The sequence below is a fragment of the Hyla sarda genome, chromosome 1, assembly GCF_029499605.1.
Source record: "Hyla sarda isolate aHylSar1 chromosome 1, aHylSar1.hap1, whole genome shotgun sequence".
In the NCBI taxonomy this organism is placed as follows: Eukaryota; Metazoa; Chordata; class Amphibia; order Anura; family Hylidae; genus Hyla; species Hyla sarda.
The window spans coordinates 335006643-335023514 of record NC_079189.1 but is presented as its reverse complement, the minus strand read 5'-3'; the positions used below and the strand labels follow the sequence as shown (position 1 = coordinate 335023514).

The 16872-nt window shown below is 45.6% G+C and overlaps 1 protein-coding gene across 8 annotated transcripts in view; it reads left to right on the top strand.

The window, feature by feature from the left end:
* Positions 1–16872, top strand: part of SLC24A2 (solute carrier family 24 member 2) — a 548887-nt gene that overhangs the window by 250969 nt on the left and 281046 nt on the right. For all 8 annotated transcript variants that reach the window (XM_056519994.1, XM_056519975.1, XM_056520005.1 and 5 more), the window contains one exon: positions 15684–15806. In XM_056519994.1, coding sequence (XP_056375969.1) covers positions 15684–15806 — 123 coding nt within the window. The remainder of the gene's footprint in view (positions 1–15683; positions 15807–16872) is intronic.

Sequence of the window (16872 nt, the reverse complement as noted above, 5' to 3'; positions counted from 1 at the left end):
TGGCGCCAATAGGCATCGGCCTACTGACTACGTAAGATGTCTCTGTAGTAGGTCTATTTGTCCTCCCTTTCAGTTGGTGTGAAAAAGGCCCCCATTTTGTGCCGAAAGCGAGGGTCCAATAAGGTGGAGAGCCAGAAGTCATCCCATTGCCAAATGGGGACAATTCGGCGGTCACTACGCAAGCAACTGAGAATGCATCGTGCCATTTGTGCATGTGAGTCGGTGGAACTCCCTGGCTCCATCTCCACTGCATACTGCCACAGTGTGTCTGGGTCCTCTGTCTCGCCTTCCTCATAACCCTTTAGCTCCTCTGGCTGCTCCTGCTCCTCCTCTCCTGTCAGATTACTAGAAAAACTGCCCATTTTGCAAAACCTAAACTGTGCTCAACTCTGCCCCTCCCCCTCCTTCAGTTCAGCTCCCACAGGGCTCATGTGGCCGTGAGATGTAGGTGCCACGTCTCCAGTGCCCTGACCAGCCATCATTTCCAACGCGTGTTTAGGAAGTAAAGCAGTGGAATGACGTTGTTCATCCCGTAATCCTGGCAACTGACTAATAAGGTGGCTTCCTCAAAGGGCCTGAACAAACGGCAGGTGTCACGAATGAGCTTCCACTGGTTGACATTGAAGTTACACAGGGTGTACCCCTATCCGCTTGGATCATCAAGAAATCGGTGATGGCTTTTCTCTGTTTGTATAGTCAGTCCAACATATGCAGGGTGGAATTCTAACATGTGGCAATGTCACAAATCAGACTATGTTGGGGGATACCGTTCTGATGCTGCAGTTCAAGGAGGGTGTGCTTTGCTGTGTACTAGTGGCTGAAGTGCATCCAAAGTTTCCTTCCCATTGTTAGGATGTCTTGCAAATGGGGGGGGAACACTTCAGGAACTGCTTGACAACAAGACTGAACATGTGTGCCATGCAGGGTGCATGGTTCAGTCTTACTTGTCGCAGCGCAGACAAGAGGTTCTTCCCATTGTCGGTCACCATGGTTCCCATTTCCAGTTTTCGTGGAGTAAGCCATGCTCCGATTTCTTTATGAATTACTTTTAGCAGTTCTTCCCCTGTGTGACATGTGAAGAAAAGCGTTATACCGCCATGCCCTGCACACATGGTATGCTGAAGGGGCACTGAGACTTGTCCGTGCTGTCATGATTCGGCTGGCTGGAGGTGGATCCTCTGTGCCAGAGAGGGATTGGCGTGGACCGTGTTGGTAGACCGGTTCTAAGTTGCTACTGGTATTCACCAGAGCCCGCCGCAAAGCGGGATGGTCTTGCAGCAGTGGTAGCAACCAGGTCGTATCCACCGGCAATGGCTCAACCTCTCTGACTGCTGAGATAAGCGCTGTACAAGGGAGTAGACAAGAGCAAGGTCTGACGTAGCAGAATGTCAGGGCAGGCAGCAAGGATTGTAGTCAGGGGCAACGGCAAGAGGTCTGGAACACAGGCTAGGAACACGCAAGGAAACGCTTTCACTGGCACAATGGCAACAAGATCCGGCGAGGGAGTGCAGGGGAAGTGAGGTATAAGTAGGGAAGTACACAGGTGAAGGTACTGATTAAAACCTCATGCGCCAATCAGTGGCGCACCGGCCCTTTAAATCGCAAAGACCCGGCGCACGCGCGCCCTAAGGAGCGTGTCCCGCATCGCGAATCGCATCCCTGCTGGGAACATTATCGCAGCGCACCCGGTCGGCAGGTCTGACCGGGGCGCTGTGAATAAGAGAACGCTGTGAGCGCTCCGGGGAGGAGCGGGGACCCGGAGCGCTCGGCGTAACAGTACCACCCCCCCCTTGGGTCTCCCCCTCTTTTTGGAACCTGAGAACCTGAGGATAAGACTCTTGTCCAGGATGTTGTCCTCAGGTTCCTATGATCTCTCCTCTGGGCCGCAATTCTCCCAGTCAACCAAAAATAATTTTTTACCTCTGACCGTCTTGGATGCCAGAATTTCCTTCACCGGAAAAACGTCAGAGGACCCGGAAACTGGAGTGGGAGAAACAACTTTGGGAGAGAAGCGGTTAAGGATGAATGGTTTAAGGAGAGAGACATGGAAAGCATTGGGAATACGGAGAGAAGGAGGAAGAAGGAGTTTGTAAGAGACAGGGTTGATCTGGCACTTGATTTTGAAAGGACCAAGATAATGTGGTCCCAGTTTATAACTGGGGACACGAAAGCGGACATACTTGGCGGAGAGCCATACTTTGAGAAAAAATGGGGGGAATTCTTCTTTTCTTATCGGCATGTTTTTTCATTCGGGATGAAGCCTGTAAAAGAGAATTTTGAGTCTCTTTCCATATGGTGGAGAGGTCCCGAGTCACTTCATCAACAGCGGGCAAACCAGAGGGCATGGGAGTGGGGAGGGGGGGGAAGAGGGTGACGGCCGTACACCACGAAGAATGGGGATTTAGCGGAGGATTCGGAGATTCTGAAATTGTACGAGAATTCGGCCCATGGTAGAAGATCTGCCCAGTCATCCTGGCGGGAGGAAACAAAATGTCGCAAATAGTCACCCAGAACCTGATTAATTCTTTCTACTTGCCCATTGGATTGGGGATGATAAGAAGATGAGAAGTTTAATTTGATTTTGAGCTGATTACAGAGGGCCCTCCAGAATTTAGACACAAATTGAACGCCTCTATCCGAGACGATATGCGTGGGCAACCCGTGAAGGCGAAAAATGTGTATAAAAAATTGCTTCGCCAACTGAGGCGCCGAAGGAAGACCTGGAAGAGGGATAAAATGTGCCATCTTGGAGAATCGATCAACGACCACCCAAACAACTGTGTTGCCATGGGATAAAGGTAAGTCAGTAATAAAGTCCATACCAATCTGAGACCATGGTTGTTCAGGAACAGGCAGAGGATGGAGGAGACCAGCAGGCTTCTGGCGAGGGGTCTTGTCCCAGGCACAGACTGTACAAGCCCGCACGAAATCAACAACATCAGTTTCCAGGGAAGGCCACCAATAAAATCGAGAGATGAGTTGGATGGATTTTTTGATGCTAGCATGGCCTGTGAGGTGAGAGGAGTGTCCCCACTTGAGAATCCTGAGGTGCTGGCGTGGAGAGACGAAGGTCTTCCCTGGAGGAGTTTGTCTGATGGAAGCTGAAGAAGTCCGGAGGAATAATGTGTTGCGGGAAAGCTTCCACTTCAGAGGCATCTGATGAACGAGAGAGGGCATCAGCCCTAATGTTCTTGTCAGCAGGGCGAAAATGAATTTCAAAGTTAAAACGGGCAAAGAACAACGACCACCTACCCTGGCGAGGGTTCAGCCGTTGGGCAGACTGAAGATAAGAGAGATTCTTGTGGTCAGTGTATATAATAACTGGATATTTGGATCCCTCCAGCAGGTGCCTCCATTCCTCAAGCGACAATTTTATGGCCAGTAGTTCTCGATCACCAATGGAGTAGTTTTTCTCCGCCGGAGAGAAGGTCCTAGAAAAAAACCCACAAGTAACAGCATGCCCGGAAGAATTTTTTTGTAGGAGTACTGCTCCAGCTCCCACCGAGGAGGCGTCTACCTCCAATGAGAAGGGTTTAGATGGGTCAGGTCTGGAGAGTACGGGAGCAGAAGAAAAGGCAGTCTTGAGATGTTTGAATGCGTCTTCCGCTTGAGGAGGCCAGGACTTAGGGTTGGCGGTTGGTTAGGGCCACGATAGGAGCCACAATAGTGGAAAAGTGTGGGATAAATTGTCTGTAATAATTGGCAAACCCCAAAAAACGTTGGATAGCACGGAGTCCGGAGGGGCGTGGCCAATCCAATACGGCAGATAGTTTATCTGGGTCCATTTGTAGTCCCTGGCCAGAGACTAAGTATCCTAGGAAGGGAAGACACTGACATTCAAAGAGACATTTTTCCATTTTGGCATATAATTGATTGTCCCGAAGTCTCTGAAGAACCATGCGGACATGCTGGCGGTGTTCTTCTAGGTTAGCAGAAAAAATCAGAATATCGTCTAGGTAAACCACAACACAGGTATATAGAAGATCACGAAAAATTTCATTTACAAAGTCTTGGAAGACGGCAGGGGCGTTGCAAAGGCCAAAGGGCATAACCAGATATTCAAAGTGTCCATCTCTGGTGTTAAATGCAGTCTTCCACTCGTCCCCCTCCCTGATGCGGATGAGATTATATGCACCTCTTAAGTCCAGCTTGGTAAAGATGTGGGCGTCTCGTAGGCGGTCAAAGAGTTCCGAGATAAGAGGTAGGGGGTAGCGTTTTTTTACAGTGATTTTATTAAGTCCACGGTAATCAATGCAAGGGCGTAGGGAGCCGTCTTTTTTGGAAACAAAAAAAAATTCAGCTCCGGCAGGGGAGGAGGACTTGCGGATAAACCCCTTTTTTAAATTCTCTTGGATGTTCTCCGACATGGCTTGAGTTTCCGGAGCAGACAGAGGATAGATTCTGCCCCGGGGTGGAGTAGTACCAGGGAGGAGGTCAATAGGACAGTCATAAGGCCTGTGAGGGGGCAAAGTCTCTGCTTGTTTTTTGGAAAAAACATCAGCATAATCCAGATAGGCCTTGGGGAGACCAGATAACGGGGGAACCACAGGGTCTTGACTGACAGTACAGGGAGCAGGCTTAAGACAGTCCTTGTGGCAAGAAGTACCCCAGTTCTTGATTTCCCCGGTGGTCCAATCAAGGGTTGGGGAATGGCGTTGAAGCCACGGTAATCCAAGAAGAATTTCTGAAGTGCAGTTAGAGAGGACCAGAAATTCAATTTTTTCGTGATGGGGTCCGATGCACATTAAGAGGGGTTCCGTGCGGTACCGCACAGTACAGTCCAATCTTTCATTATTAACAGAGGCGATGTAGAGGGGTCTGGCGAGACTGGTCACCGGGATGTTGAACCTGTTGATGAAAGAGGCCAAAATAAAATTTCCTGCAGATCCGGAATCCAAGAAGGCCATAGCTGAGAAGGAGAAGGTAGAAGAAGAAATCCGCACAGGCACAGTAAGACGTGGAGAAGCAGAGTTCACATCAAGAGCTGTCTCACCTTTGTGCAGAGTCAGCGTGCATCTTTCCTGGCGTGGAGGTCGGATAGGACAATCCTTCAAGAAATGTTCGGTACTGGCACAGTACAGGCAAAGGTTCTCCATGCGGCGTCGTGTCCTCTCTTGAGGTGTCAAGCGAGACCGGTCAACTTGCATAGCCTCCACGGCGGAAGGCACAGGAACGGATTGCAGTGGACCAGAGGAGAGAGGAGCCGGGGAGAGAAACCGCCTCGTGCGAACAAAGTCCATATCCTGGCGGAGCTCCTGACGCCTTTCGGAAAAACGCATGTCAATGCGGGTGGCAAGATGAATAAGTTCATGCAGGTTAGCAGGGATTTCCAGCACATCTTTAATGTTACTGGATAGGCCTTTTTTAAAGGTCGCGCAGAGGGCCTCGTTATTCCAGGACAATTCGGAGGCGAGAGTACGGAATTGGATGGCGTACTCGCCAACAGAAGAATTACCCTGGACCAGGTTCAGCAGGGCAGTCTCGGCAGAAGAGGCTCGGGCAGGTTCCTCAAAGACACTTCGAATCTCCGTGAAGAAAGAGTGTACAGAGGCAGTGACAGGATCATTGTGGTCCCAGAGCGGTGTGGCCCATGACAGGGCTTTCCCAGACAGAAGGCTGACTACGAAAGCCACCTTTGACCTTTCAGTTGGAAACTGGTCCGACATCATCTCCAAATGCAGGGAACATTGCGAAAGAAAACCACGGCAAAATTTAGAGTCCCCATCAAATTTATCCGGCAAAGATAATCGGAGGCTGGATGCGGCCACTCGCTGCGGAGGAGGTGCAGGAGCTGGCGGAGGAGATGATTGTTGAAGCTGTGGTAGTAACTGCTGTAGCATCATGGTCAGTTGAGATAGCTGGTGGCCTTGTTGCGCTATCTGTTGCGACTGCTGGGCGACCACTGGTGAGGTCGGCGACAACTGGCAGCGGGACCTCAGCGGGATCCATGGCCGGATCTACTGTCACAATTCGGCTGGCTGGAGGTGGATCCTCTGTGCCAGAGAGGGATTGGCGTGGACCGTGTCGGTGGACCGGTTCTAAGTTTCTACCGGTATTCACCAGAGCCCGCCGCAAAGCGGGATGATCTTGCAGCGGCGGTAGCAACCAGGTCGTATCCACCGGCAACGGCTCAACCTCTCTGACTGCTGAGATAAGCGCGGTACAAGGGAGTAGACAAGAGCAAGGTCGGACGTAGCAGAAGGTCAGGGCAGGCAGCAAGGATCGTAGTCAGGGGAAACGGCAGGAGGTCTGGAACACAGGCTAGGAACACACAAGGAAACGCTTTCACTGGCACAATGGCAACAAGATCTGGCGAGGGAGTGCAGGGGAAGTGAGGTATAAGTAGGGAAGTGCACAGGTGAAGGTACTGATTAAAACCTCATGCGCCAATCAGTGGCGCACCGGCCCTTTAACCCCTTAAGGACGCAGGACGTAAATGTACGTCCTGGTGAGGTGGTACTTAACGCACCAGGACGTACATTTACGTCCTAAGCATAACCGCGGGCATCGGAGCGATGCCCGTGTCATGCGCGGCTGATCCCGGCTGCTGATCGCAGCCAGGGACCCGCCGGCAATGGCCGACGCCCGCGATCTCGCGGGCGTCCGCCATTAACCCCTCAGGTGCCGGGATCAATACAGATCCCGGCATCTGCGGCAGTTCGCGATTAAAATGAACGATCGGATCGCCCGCAGCGCTGCTGCGGGGATCCGATCATTCATAACGCCGCACGGAGGTCCCCTCTCCTTCCTCCGTGCGGCTCCCGGCGTCTCCTGCTCTGGTCTGTGATCGAGCAGACCAGAGCAGGAGATGACCGATAATACTGATCTGTTCTATGTCCTCTACATAGAACAGATCAGTATTAGCAATCATGGTATTGCTATGAATAGTCCCCTATGGGGACTATTCAAGTGTAAAAAAAAATGTAAAAAAATGTAAAAGTAAAAGTAAAAAAAAAGTGAAAAATCCCCTCCCCCAATAAAAAAGTAAAACGTCCGTTTTTTCCTATTTTACCCCCAAAAAGCGTAAAAAACTTTTTTTTATAGATATTTGGTATCGCCGCGTGCGTAAATGTCCGAACTATTAAAATAATATGTTAATGATCCCGTACGGTTAACGGCGTGAACGAAAAAAAATTTAAAAAGTCCAAAATTCCTACTTTTTTAATACATTTTATTAAAAAAAAAATTATAAAAAATGTATTAAAAGTTTTTTATATGCAAATGTGGTATCAAAAAAAAGTACAGATCATGGCGCAAAAAATGAGCCCCCATACCGCCGCTTATACGGAAAAATAAAAAAGTTATAGGTCATCAAAATAAAGGGATTATAAACGTACTAATTTGGTTAAAAAGTTTGTGATTTTTTTTAAGCGCAACAATAATATAAAAGTATATAATAATGGGTATCATTTTAATCGTATTGACCCTCAGAATAAAGAACACATGTCATTTTTACCAGAAATTGTACGGCGTGAAAACAAAACCTTCCAAAATTAGCAAAATTGCGTTTTTCGTTTTAATTTCCCCACAAAAATAGTGTTTTTTGGTTGCGCCATACATTTTATGATATAATGAGTGATGTCATTACAAAGGACAACTGGACGCGCAAAAAACAAGCCCTCATACTAGTCTGTGGATGAAAATATAAAAGAGTTATGATTTTTAGAAGGCGAGGAGGAAAAAATGAAAACGTAAAAATTAAATTGTCTGAGTCCTTAAGACCAAAATGGGCTGAGTCCTTAAGGGGTTAAATCGCAAAGACCCGGCGCGCGCGCGCCCTAAGGAGCGGGGACGCGCGCGCCGGGACAGCACAGACGGGGAACGGGTCTGGTAAGGGAATCGGGATGCGCATCGCGAGCGGGCGCGTCCCGCATCGCGAATCGCATCCCGGCTGGGAATATTATCGCAGCGCACCCGGTCGGCAGGTCTGACCGGGGCGCTGTGAATAAGAGAACGCTGTGAGCGCTCCGGGGAGGAGCGGGGACCCGGAGCGCTCGGCGTAACACGTGCAATGGAGACTGAGGACACGGTAGAGGATGAGGAGATGGAGTCACACACTGTCACAGGACCAACAGCCTGAGAGAGTGGAGGAGGAAACGGCATGACCTGTCCAAGTTGGTGTTGTGGCTGTGCAGGAACCACATTCACCCAGTGGGCCGTAAAGGACATGTATTGTCCCTTACCATAGTTACAGCTCCAGACGTCGGCACTGCCTTGCACTTTGGTACACACCGACAGGCTCAAGGACTTTCCCACCTTCTCTTCCACAAAATTGTGCAGGGCTGGTACTGCCTTCTTCGCAAAGAAATGACGGATTAGGACTCTCCACCTCGGCTCGGCACCAGCCATCAGTTTTCTGAAAGGCGTAGAGTCCACCACTTGAAAAGGAGGAACTGCAGCACCAGAAACTTGGACAGGAGCACATTCAGTTTCTTCGCCATTGGATGAGTGGGCACATACTGTTGTCTCTTGGACATGGCTTTGCCGATGCATTGCTGGCAGAATGGCTGACTAAAAGTAGGAAGAGCAGGAGCATCTGGAGCGACAGAAGGAGAGTATGACACACAGCTCCCTTCGGCTGAAGTGGTGGAGCCTTAGCTGGCTGAAAGAGGGAGTGGCGTGCCACTGGGTGATGCAGCAGGCTGGACCACCACATCTGAGCCATGGTTCTCCCAGGCCGCTTCATGGTGGCACAGCATATGTTGATGCAGGGCCGTGGTGCCAACATTGGGACCCTGGGCACGCTTTACCTTCTGCCGACCCATCTTGAATGTGGCTATGTTAATCTCCTCTGGATGCTTGATGAAAAACTGCCACAAGGCTGAGTAGCTGATTTTCCCACCAACAGTCCACACTAATTGATTGCTACTGCCGCCGTCTCAAGGAACCCCTGTTCCACTACCTCCCGGGAAGGTAGGCTGCATAGTAGCAGGTGGTCTCCCCCGGGCATGTTTGAGTCCAGAATTCCCACTTCTGCCACTATGCTGCCTGCCAAACATACTGCCACCTTGCTGGCTCAGCTGCTGCATCACGGGCAGCTGCTGCCTCACGGGCAACCTACATGATCATGAAGCCCCTTCTGCACCTGCAGCCCAATTGCGATTGGCTTCATCATCATCATCAACAAGTGTCTGCATGTCACTGATGTCCTCCTCAGGTTCCTCAACAGTGTCTGCTTCAGGACCCTGAATGCATGCAACACTACCTCCCACCTCGCTCTCCTCATCACTACTTGCCTGCCTAGTGGAGCAAGCGGTGGATGTCTCCTCCACTTCTTGGCTAGGCAGTAGCTGCTGACTGTCCTCTATTAAATCATCCTCACTAAATAGTGGATCTGAACCCACAGCATAAGATACTTCTGTAGGGGAGGGAACAGCATAGGAAAGAGGCAATGAGAGGACAGGGACTTCTCCCAGGCCATGCCAACAGTTGGTTGTGTCTGAGTAACCCACTGACTGTTGACTAGGGGTATTAGATGTCACTTGTGATGAAGTGAATGACCACATTAACCAATCGATGATGACAGATGGGTTGCTGGTCGAGACACGACCGCCAGCTGATACCGGGAGATCAGGCCTCTCGCTGCGACTCATGCTGCCACTCGCCCCTAGTCTACTGCAACCTCTGCCTGTTTCTGATGAATTTAGGCCTCTGCCACTCCTCTCAATCTCACTCCCTTCCCTATCAGTGCTTCTAGGCTGGATTTGTGCTTGAGCTGAATCGCTGCTTTGCTTCTGTGCAAAACACTGCTCTCTGATCCTCTCTATAATAAAACGCTGTAGATAGTGACTGGGAGGTGGATCGCTGCAGTAAGAATGCTTTTCTGTGACAAACTGCTCTCTGTCCAACAGAACGCTGACTTGACTAGGAGATAAATCGCTGCTGGAAAAATATTTTCTGTGTAACACACAGGGCTGTCTGTCCCTATCTATCTCTCTGTAGTGTAAGGGTCACATTACGTTTTCAGCCATACGGGACCACATCCGGCTGGGGGGAGCTAAAACCGGGCACTCCCATAGCTCTGCCGTATGCTGCCTGTATTCATTTCAATGAGCCGTCCAGAGTGAAACTGACTCCGGTCGGCTCATTTTTCCCCCCGTATTTTTCCACCGGACCTAAAACCGTGGTTGACTTCTAGAGAATAGATTAGTATATTTGGACCCCTTCCGGTATCCACTTAAGGCAAACCCTCGAATTTCATGATTTTTTCAATTAGGCCTACTACCCAGGCTCCACAGGGTAGGCCACACTTGCAGGCCTAACTAACCAGACTACTTCGCTAGCCTAGTTCTCACTGTAACTTGCCAAAAGCCCAGTAGAATTATGGATTCTAGTGTTGAGCGGCATAGGCCATATTCGAATTTGCGATATTTCGCGAATATATGGCCGAATATTCTTCATATATTCGCTAAATTCGCATATTCGTAATATTCGCGTTTTGTTTGTGCATATGCGAAAATTCGCACAAATGAAAATTCGCATTTGCGAAAAATTAGCATATGCGAGAATAAGCAGAAACGAAAATTCGCAAATGCGAAAATTTACTTATGCAAATATTCACAAGCAACACTAATGGATTCCCTCTCAGACCCTAAAATGGCTATAACTACAATTGAAATAATTGTTGATACCCATCTGTTAAAGGCAGAAAAATCCACAATGCTCCCTGAAATAACTTGAAACTGACAAAAGTAAAAATTAATAAAAAAAATATTATTGACAGTCATGAAAATCAGACATTGTGGTTTAAGAGAATTATTTTCAAAAACAAAATATTGAAACTGGGCTGGACAAAATTATGGTACCCCGAATTTTATGGTTCACAAAAAGTTTATAACCTCCACAAAAAAAGGCCATTTGTAACTGTATACATAATGCACATAACACAAGGATGCAGCCTCAGGCACTGAAATGACAATAGAATATTAATTCCAAGTGATGAGAGCATTTTATTATAAACAGCACAAACAAACCAGAAACACATGAACCTACTGTACATGAAAAACAATACCAGATGGATAACACAGAGCCAAAGTAGGAGAAGGGAATGGAAGTAGGGGAAGGAAAGTAGGGTATTTGGGTGGACAATACCAAAGCAGCCACATAGTGGCAAGTTTGGTCAACATAAGATAAGTTTAAACAGTGATGCGCCGGAGCGATTCCATAGTCAGTCAGGTGGGAAAAGCTGGGGATTCCCGGAATAGCCATGCAGACAAAGTAGTAAAAAACTCTGAGCATCAGAGGAACAAGCTCCTCCATCCTGTGGAGGTGGTCTATTGTCGCTACCCACATTACATGCAAGAGGGGCCTCAAGAGTCCCTTCTTGATGTGTCCTAAACAGGCAGGGAATACTGACAACAGGGCAATAGAATCGGTAGGTGTAATAGCCATACCTCATAACTGGTTATAAAGAGAAAATACCTCCTGCTAGATCCCTGTCACACTCCCTCAACTCCCCCAGAGATGAAGCAATGATCCTATTATCTAATGCTATTTATTCCCTTCAATCCACCTTGGAGTTGCATGATTAAGCAGTTACCCAATACCCAGCAAATTAAATTTTAGCTGATAACAATGCTATACAAAGCTGTCGAACACTCCTCCCCTCCACGTATCAATTACCTGATCACTTGATACCTCCCCTCACGTAATCTCCTTGCAAGACCTCTTTTTGTGCTCATGTCTGTTCCTGTATCCACCATCAAAAGCTTCAAATTTAAAAACCCATTAGAGCCCTGCATTAGGATTGGGATCCCTCAGGACCCAATAAAAACCTTTTAGGTGGTTATGAGATTGTTGCAGGCAGGAGCGGTTGGTCACAGAACATACAATGGGTGCCTTACAATCCTGCACAAGGGGGGTAATGAAAAGGCTTGGGGATACTATCTCTAAAAGTTGTGACATAGTGTTGGCAGAAGCTGGCAGAATTGGATACACATGTTGCGGGAGCAGGAGAAAATAGAACACACATGGTCAGAAATCAAGAAGGCGGGAGCAGAATTAAAGGGGTATTCCAGGCCAAAACTTTTTTTATATATCAACTGGCTCCGGAAAGTTAAACAGATTTGTAAATTACTTCTATTAAAAAATCTTAATCCTTCTAATAGTTATTAGCTTCTGAAGTTGAGTTGTTGTTTTCTGTCAAACTGTTCTCTGATGACTCACGTCCCGGGAGCTGTGCAGTTCCTATGGGGATATTCTCCCATCATGCACAGCTCCCGGGACGTGACATCATCATTGAGCAGTTAGACAGAAGACTTCAGAAGCTAATAACTATTGGAAGGATTAAGATTTTTTAATAGAAGTAATTTACAAATCTGTTTAACTTTCCGGAGCCAGTTGATAAAAATAAAAAAAGGTTTTGCCTAGAATACCCCTTTAAGAAAACAGTCCCATGCAAGGCTCTAAAACCTATCATTTCAGAAAATATGCTGGTTATATGGAGAACTGCTACCCTCGCCTACTGTCTCACACCCCTTACCTTGTAGATTGTAAGTAAAAAGTGTGCCGGCTCACGTCGATATACTGTAGTCCAGGTCCTTTTTAACTGCATCCAGTTGAGCCTACACCACAACTACACTTTGGCTTGCTTGGGCCATTCATGATCTGAGGCGGAGAAGAAACTATTGCAGGTGTGATGAGCTGAAGTTTAGGTTTCTGTTTGTTAATCCCTTATGTGCCAGTCTGTCTTTTCTTTTATTAATGTGTAGTATAATTGCTTTGGTGTTATGCTTTATACTTTTTTATCTCCTTATCATGTTGTCTATACAGTGCCATGGACTGAAAGTCACTTTTAAATAAACAATAATCACATTATTAGCATAGAACTCAGATTTGACAAATACAAATCATCAGATAGTCTTCTCAGAAGGGCCAAATTTTGCTTTAAAATATATTTTTATTGAATTTAAACAGGATAGTATATCGTCTCAGGCTTATAAACATTTCACAAATTATTAAGTGAAACTTTAGTACATCGATAGAAATATAAGAACAGTATAGAAACTAAAAGAAACATTAAAGACAGATTTGTAAATTGCTTCTATTAAAAAATCTTAATCCTTCCAGTACTTCTTAGCTGCTGAATACTACAGAGGAAATTATTTTCTTTTTGGAACACATAGCTCTCTGCTGACATCATGACCACAGTGCTCTCTGCTGACATCACTGTCCATTTTAGGAACTGTCCAGAGCAGCAAATGTTTTCTATGGGGATTTTCTCCTACTCTGGACAGTTCTTAAAATGGACAGAGGTGTCAGCAGAGAGCGCTGTGGTCATGATGTCAGTAGAGAGCTCTGTGTTCCAAAAAGAAAATAATTTCCTCTGTAGTATTCTGCAGCTAATAAGTACTGGAAGGATTAAGATTCTTTAATACAAGTACTTTACAAATCTTTAACTTTCTGGCACCAGTTGATTAAAAAAAGTTTTCCACCGGAGGACCCCTTTAATAGAACAAATTTTGATAATGCATTTCATAGATACTACAAAAACCTGTAAGTCAGAAACACAAGTATTCTTAATTCTTAGTACTGGTGGGTGTCCAATTCTGTCCCAATGTCTAAAAATTTTCTAACATTTTTTGACATTTTAAGTCAGAAAATATCAGATCTGTACAACCCCATTTGATGCATGCAAATTCTTTTCAGAGCTGTTTACAATGGTAACAAGTCATAGCTATTTTAAGCTACAGCTTCTTGATGTTTCCATTTGTACAAAATCAGCAGACTTGCTTACAATTGTAAGGCATTGTCTGCATGTTGGAACACGATAAGTTATTACTGTATGTTGCATGCACAGCAGTGCCAAAATGAAGAGGTCAGCATTTACGAAAACCTCTGTAGAATTCTTATTGTCAACATATAATCCTGCCTGTGCTGGTTTAAATATTGACCAAAGTGGAAAACATTACATATTACTGGGACATTACTTTTTCCAGGTTTGTTTCTTTTGGAAAATATTTTTCAAGGTGTTTTTTCAATAGACATTTCTCAGTTATCCACAGGATTACGTGTCTCAAGTCTCCAGTTCCTCCTTAGCCATGTGATTGTATGGGCATTACAGAAACCAGTGGGCAACCCCCCCCCCCCCCCCCCCCCCACACACACACACACACTCTTTCTTGTGATATCACGGTTTTGCTGCCTGTTTGACCATTCGGGGAGTGATCAGTTGGACACAAACTATATTTTACTATTGGTTGTGACTGGGAGATGGAGGGACATGATTTACATACATATACAGGGAGTATGATTGTGACAGTGAAGAGCATGTATGAGTCTCAGGCAGAGGGATCACACTGTTATAACATATCAAGACAAAAGTGACACATACTGTAGAAAATACAGTAACATTAATGGCTTATGCACTAAAAAGGTTAGTTTTTCTCATAAAAAATAAAAATGTCAAAACAAAAACAGGCTCTGGATCAGAAGTTTGTGTTGAGCGGAGTTCCCAATGTGTACCTTCAATGTATGCCTCTGACAGATGCCCTTGTATAGGCATATCGCCAATAAGCTATCAGGTATACATTGAGGTTTATTTACTAAGAGTGGAGTGTAGTTTTTTTTGTGAGTTTTGATTCCCAACAGGTATTTTCCCAAGGTATTTACTAAGGTTTCCCTACATTTTGCTCTTTTCCCTACGTATTGCTTTTTTTTTTTACAACTGTTCTGATCTGTTGGGTTTTTCCCAGCTCAAATCCACCACATTTTCTGTGGAAGCCTTAGTAAATATGTTGGGATTTTTCAAAATTGTCAGAGCCACACCCTTTTTGTCGGTGCCAAGCCCACTTTCTCCTGTGACCAAGCCCCCTTTCCTGGTTTTTCTTGTAAAATGGAGGGTTTTGGTTTTTTCGGTCGCAAATTGTGTCGCATGAAACGTGCAACACAATTTGGGCGCAAAACCCGAGAAAAAAAAGTTGGGATCACATTAGTAAATAAACCCCATTATTTTGTTGGATTAATCGCCATTGAGTAGTACAGTCTTTTGGACCAGCAACACGCAGGGCACGTGGCTAAAACCAGTTTGGTTTTTCACTGCTAAATGGCCGGGACTGGTTACTGCAGCTAAGCTCCCGTTCAGCCTTGACGGCAGGCTCTCTTACAGATACATCCTTGCAGGACCGTATGTTACAGTTCACGCTGCCCCCGCACTAAGCCTGAATAAATATATTAGATGCTTATTTACAGACCAGTTATTGACAAATGACTAATTCTTATGCATTGGTAATGATTATTGGTCAGAGTAAACAGTGAACAAGCTCAACAACAAAACTACTGCTACCTTTTGTTATGTGATAAAAAATAGTTGTTGTAAGCTTTACAATAAAGTAAATGTAAAAACTCTGCCAAATCCCATTATCAGTAGTGTGGATTATCAACTATAACAGAGTGTTCATCTATCATGCAAATCAAAGCACATTCTGTCATATTCTATCCTGACGATAGGCCATCAATAGGCAGATATTGATGGCCTATCCTGAGAAAAGACACTAAATGACAAAGTCTCAGAAAACATGGCTTTTAATAATTTCCCCAATTGTGTTTTTAACAAACCATTTATGCTTAGGCCTTCGATGTTTGTGTTATGATGGGTACTAAATTACATGAAATACACATCATCATTGATTCAGACTGATTGATTATAGATATGATTATAGATATTACTTCATTATCTTCCACAGGAGCACAGAGACCAACCAAACATTCTTGTGTTACAAGAAGAGCCAAGAAGTCCACAAGAGCAAGAAGTAGTAGCAATGAACATTCGACAACTAGACGTTAATGAAAGTGCAGGTTTAAAAGAGGTATGAGAAGTTTTTTATATTTGTGAAAACATACAAAGAAATATGGTGAGCACTGTCCAATAGAAATATTATTCTCTGAAATAGGTTTTTTTTTTGTGCAGAGGCTGCATACAAAAGGTACTGAATTATTAACTGCATGGAAAAATCAGTACAATATACTTTTTATTTTCATTTAATAATTATATACACATTGGGAGAGTAATATTAATGTACAACACAAATAGAATAACACAGCCGCACATCCACCATTTGTATTTTGATCTACTTGCTTTTCAGCATAATTTCAAAAACTAACAGGTTGTTTGTATACATTTTGATCAAAAAGTACAAGCCCACTCGCCACGTCAAAGCCACCTAGTCAGAGTGGGTCCCTAACCTTGCACTGGCGTAGTGTCGGGCAGCGACTACTTTCTCCAAGACACCAAGCCCACAGGGGGGACAACCCAGTGGCCAGGCAGCCCCACTGTTGCCTGACCAAGCCCCTGGCTCTGGGCTGCACCACCCCAGAGACAAAGCATCACAGAAACAATGGCTGCCACGGAGCACCACACCAGTGACGTGGCGAGTGGGCTTGTACTTTTTGATCAAAATGTATATTAACAACCTGATAAAGTGGCTTGGTCGGGCAGCAGTGGGGCATGGTGTCTCGGGGGAGTGGTGGCCGCCCGGCACTACGCCAGTGTTAGGTTAGGGGCCCACTCTGACTAGGTGGCCTCGACGTGGCGAGTGGATTTATACTTTTTGATCAAAATGTATACAACCTGTTAGTTTTTTAAATTATGCTGAGAAGCAAGTAAAAGAAAATACAAATGATGGATGTGTGGCTATGTTTCTCGATTTGTTTTGTGCTGAAATATTAATACTGTCTTAAATGGAGACTAGCTAGGCAGAAATTCTGCCAAGTATGTCATACTATATGATAATTTTAGCACATTTTGCTAGATATGTCAGACCTTTTGTAATATTTTGATTGGCTTACTCGTATTTTACACACAGAAATTGATCTAGGTACTTATTTTTCATTATTATATTAAATTTTTTCCTGCTCCTGCAGAACCCCATTTAC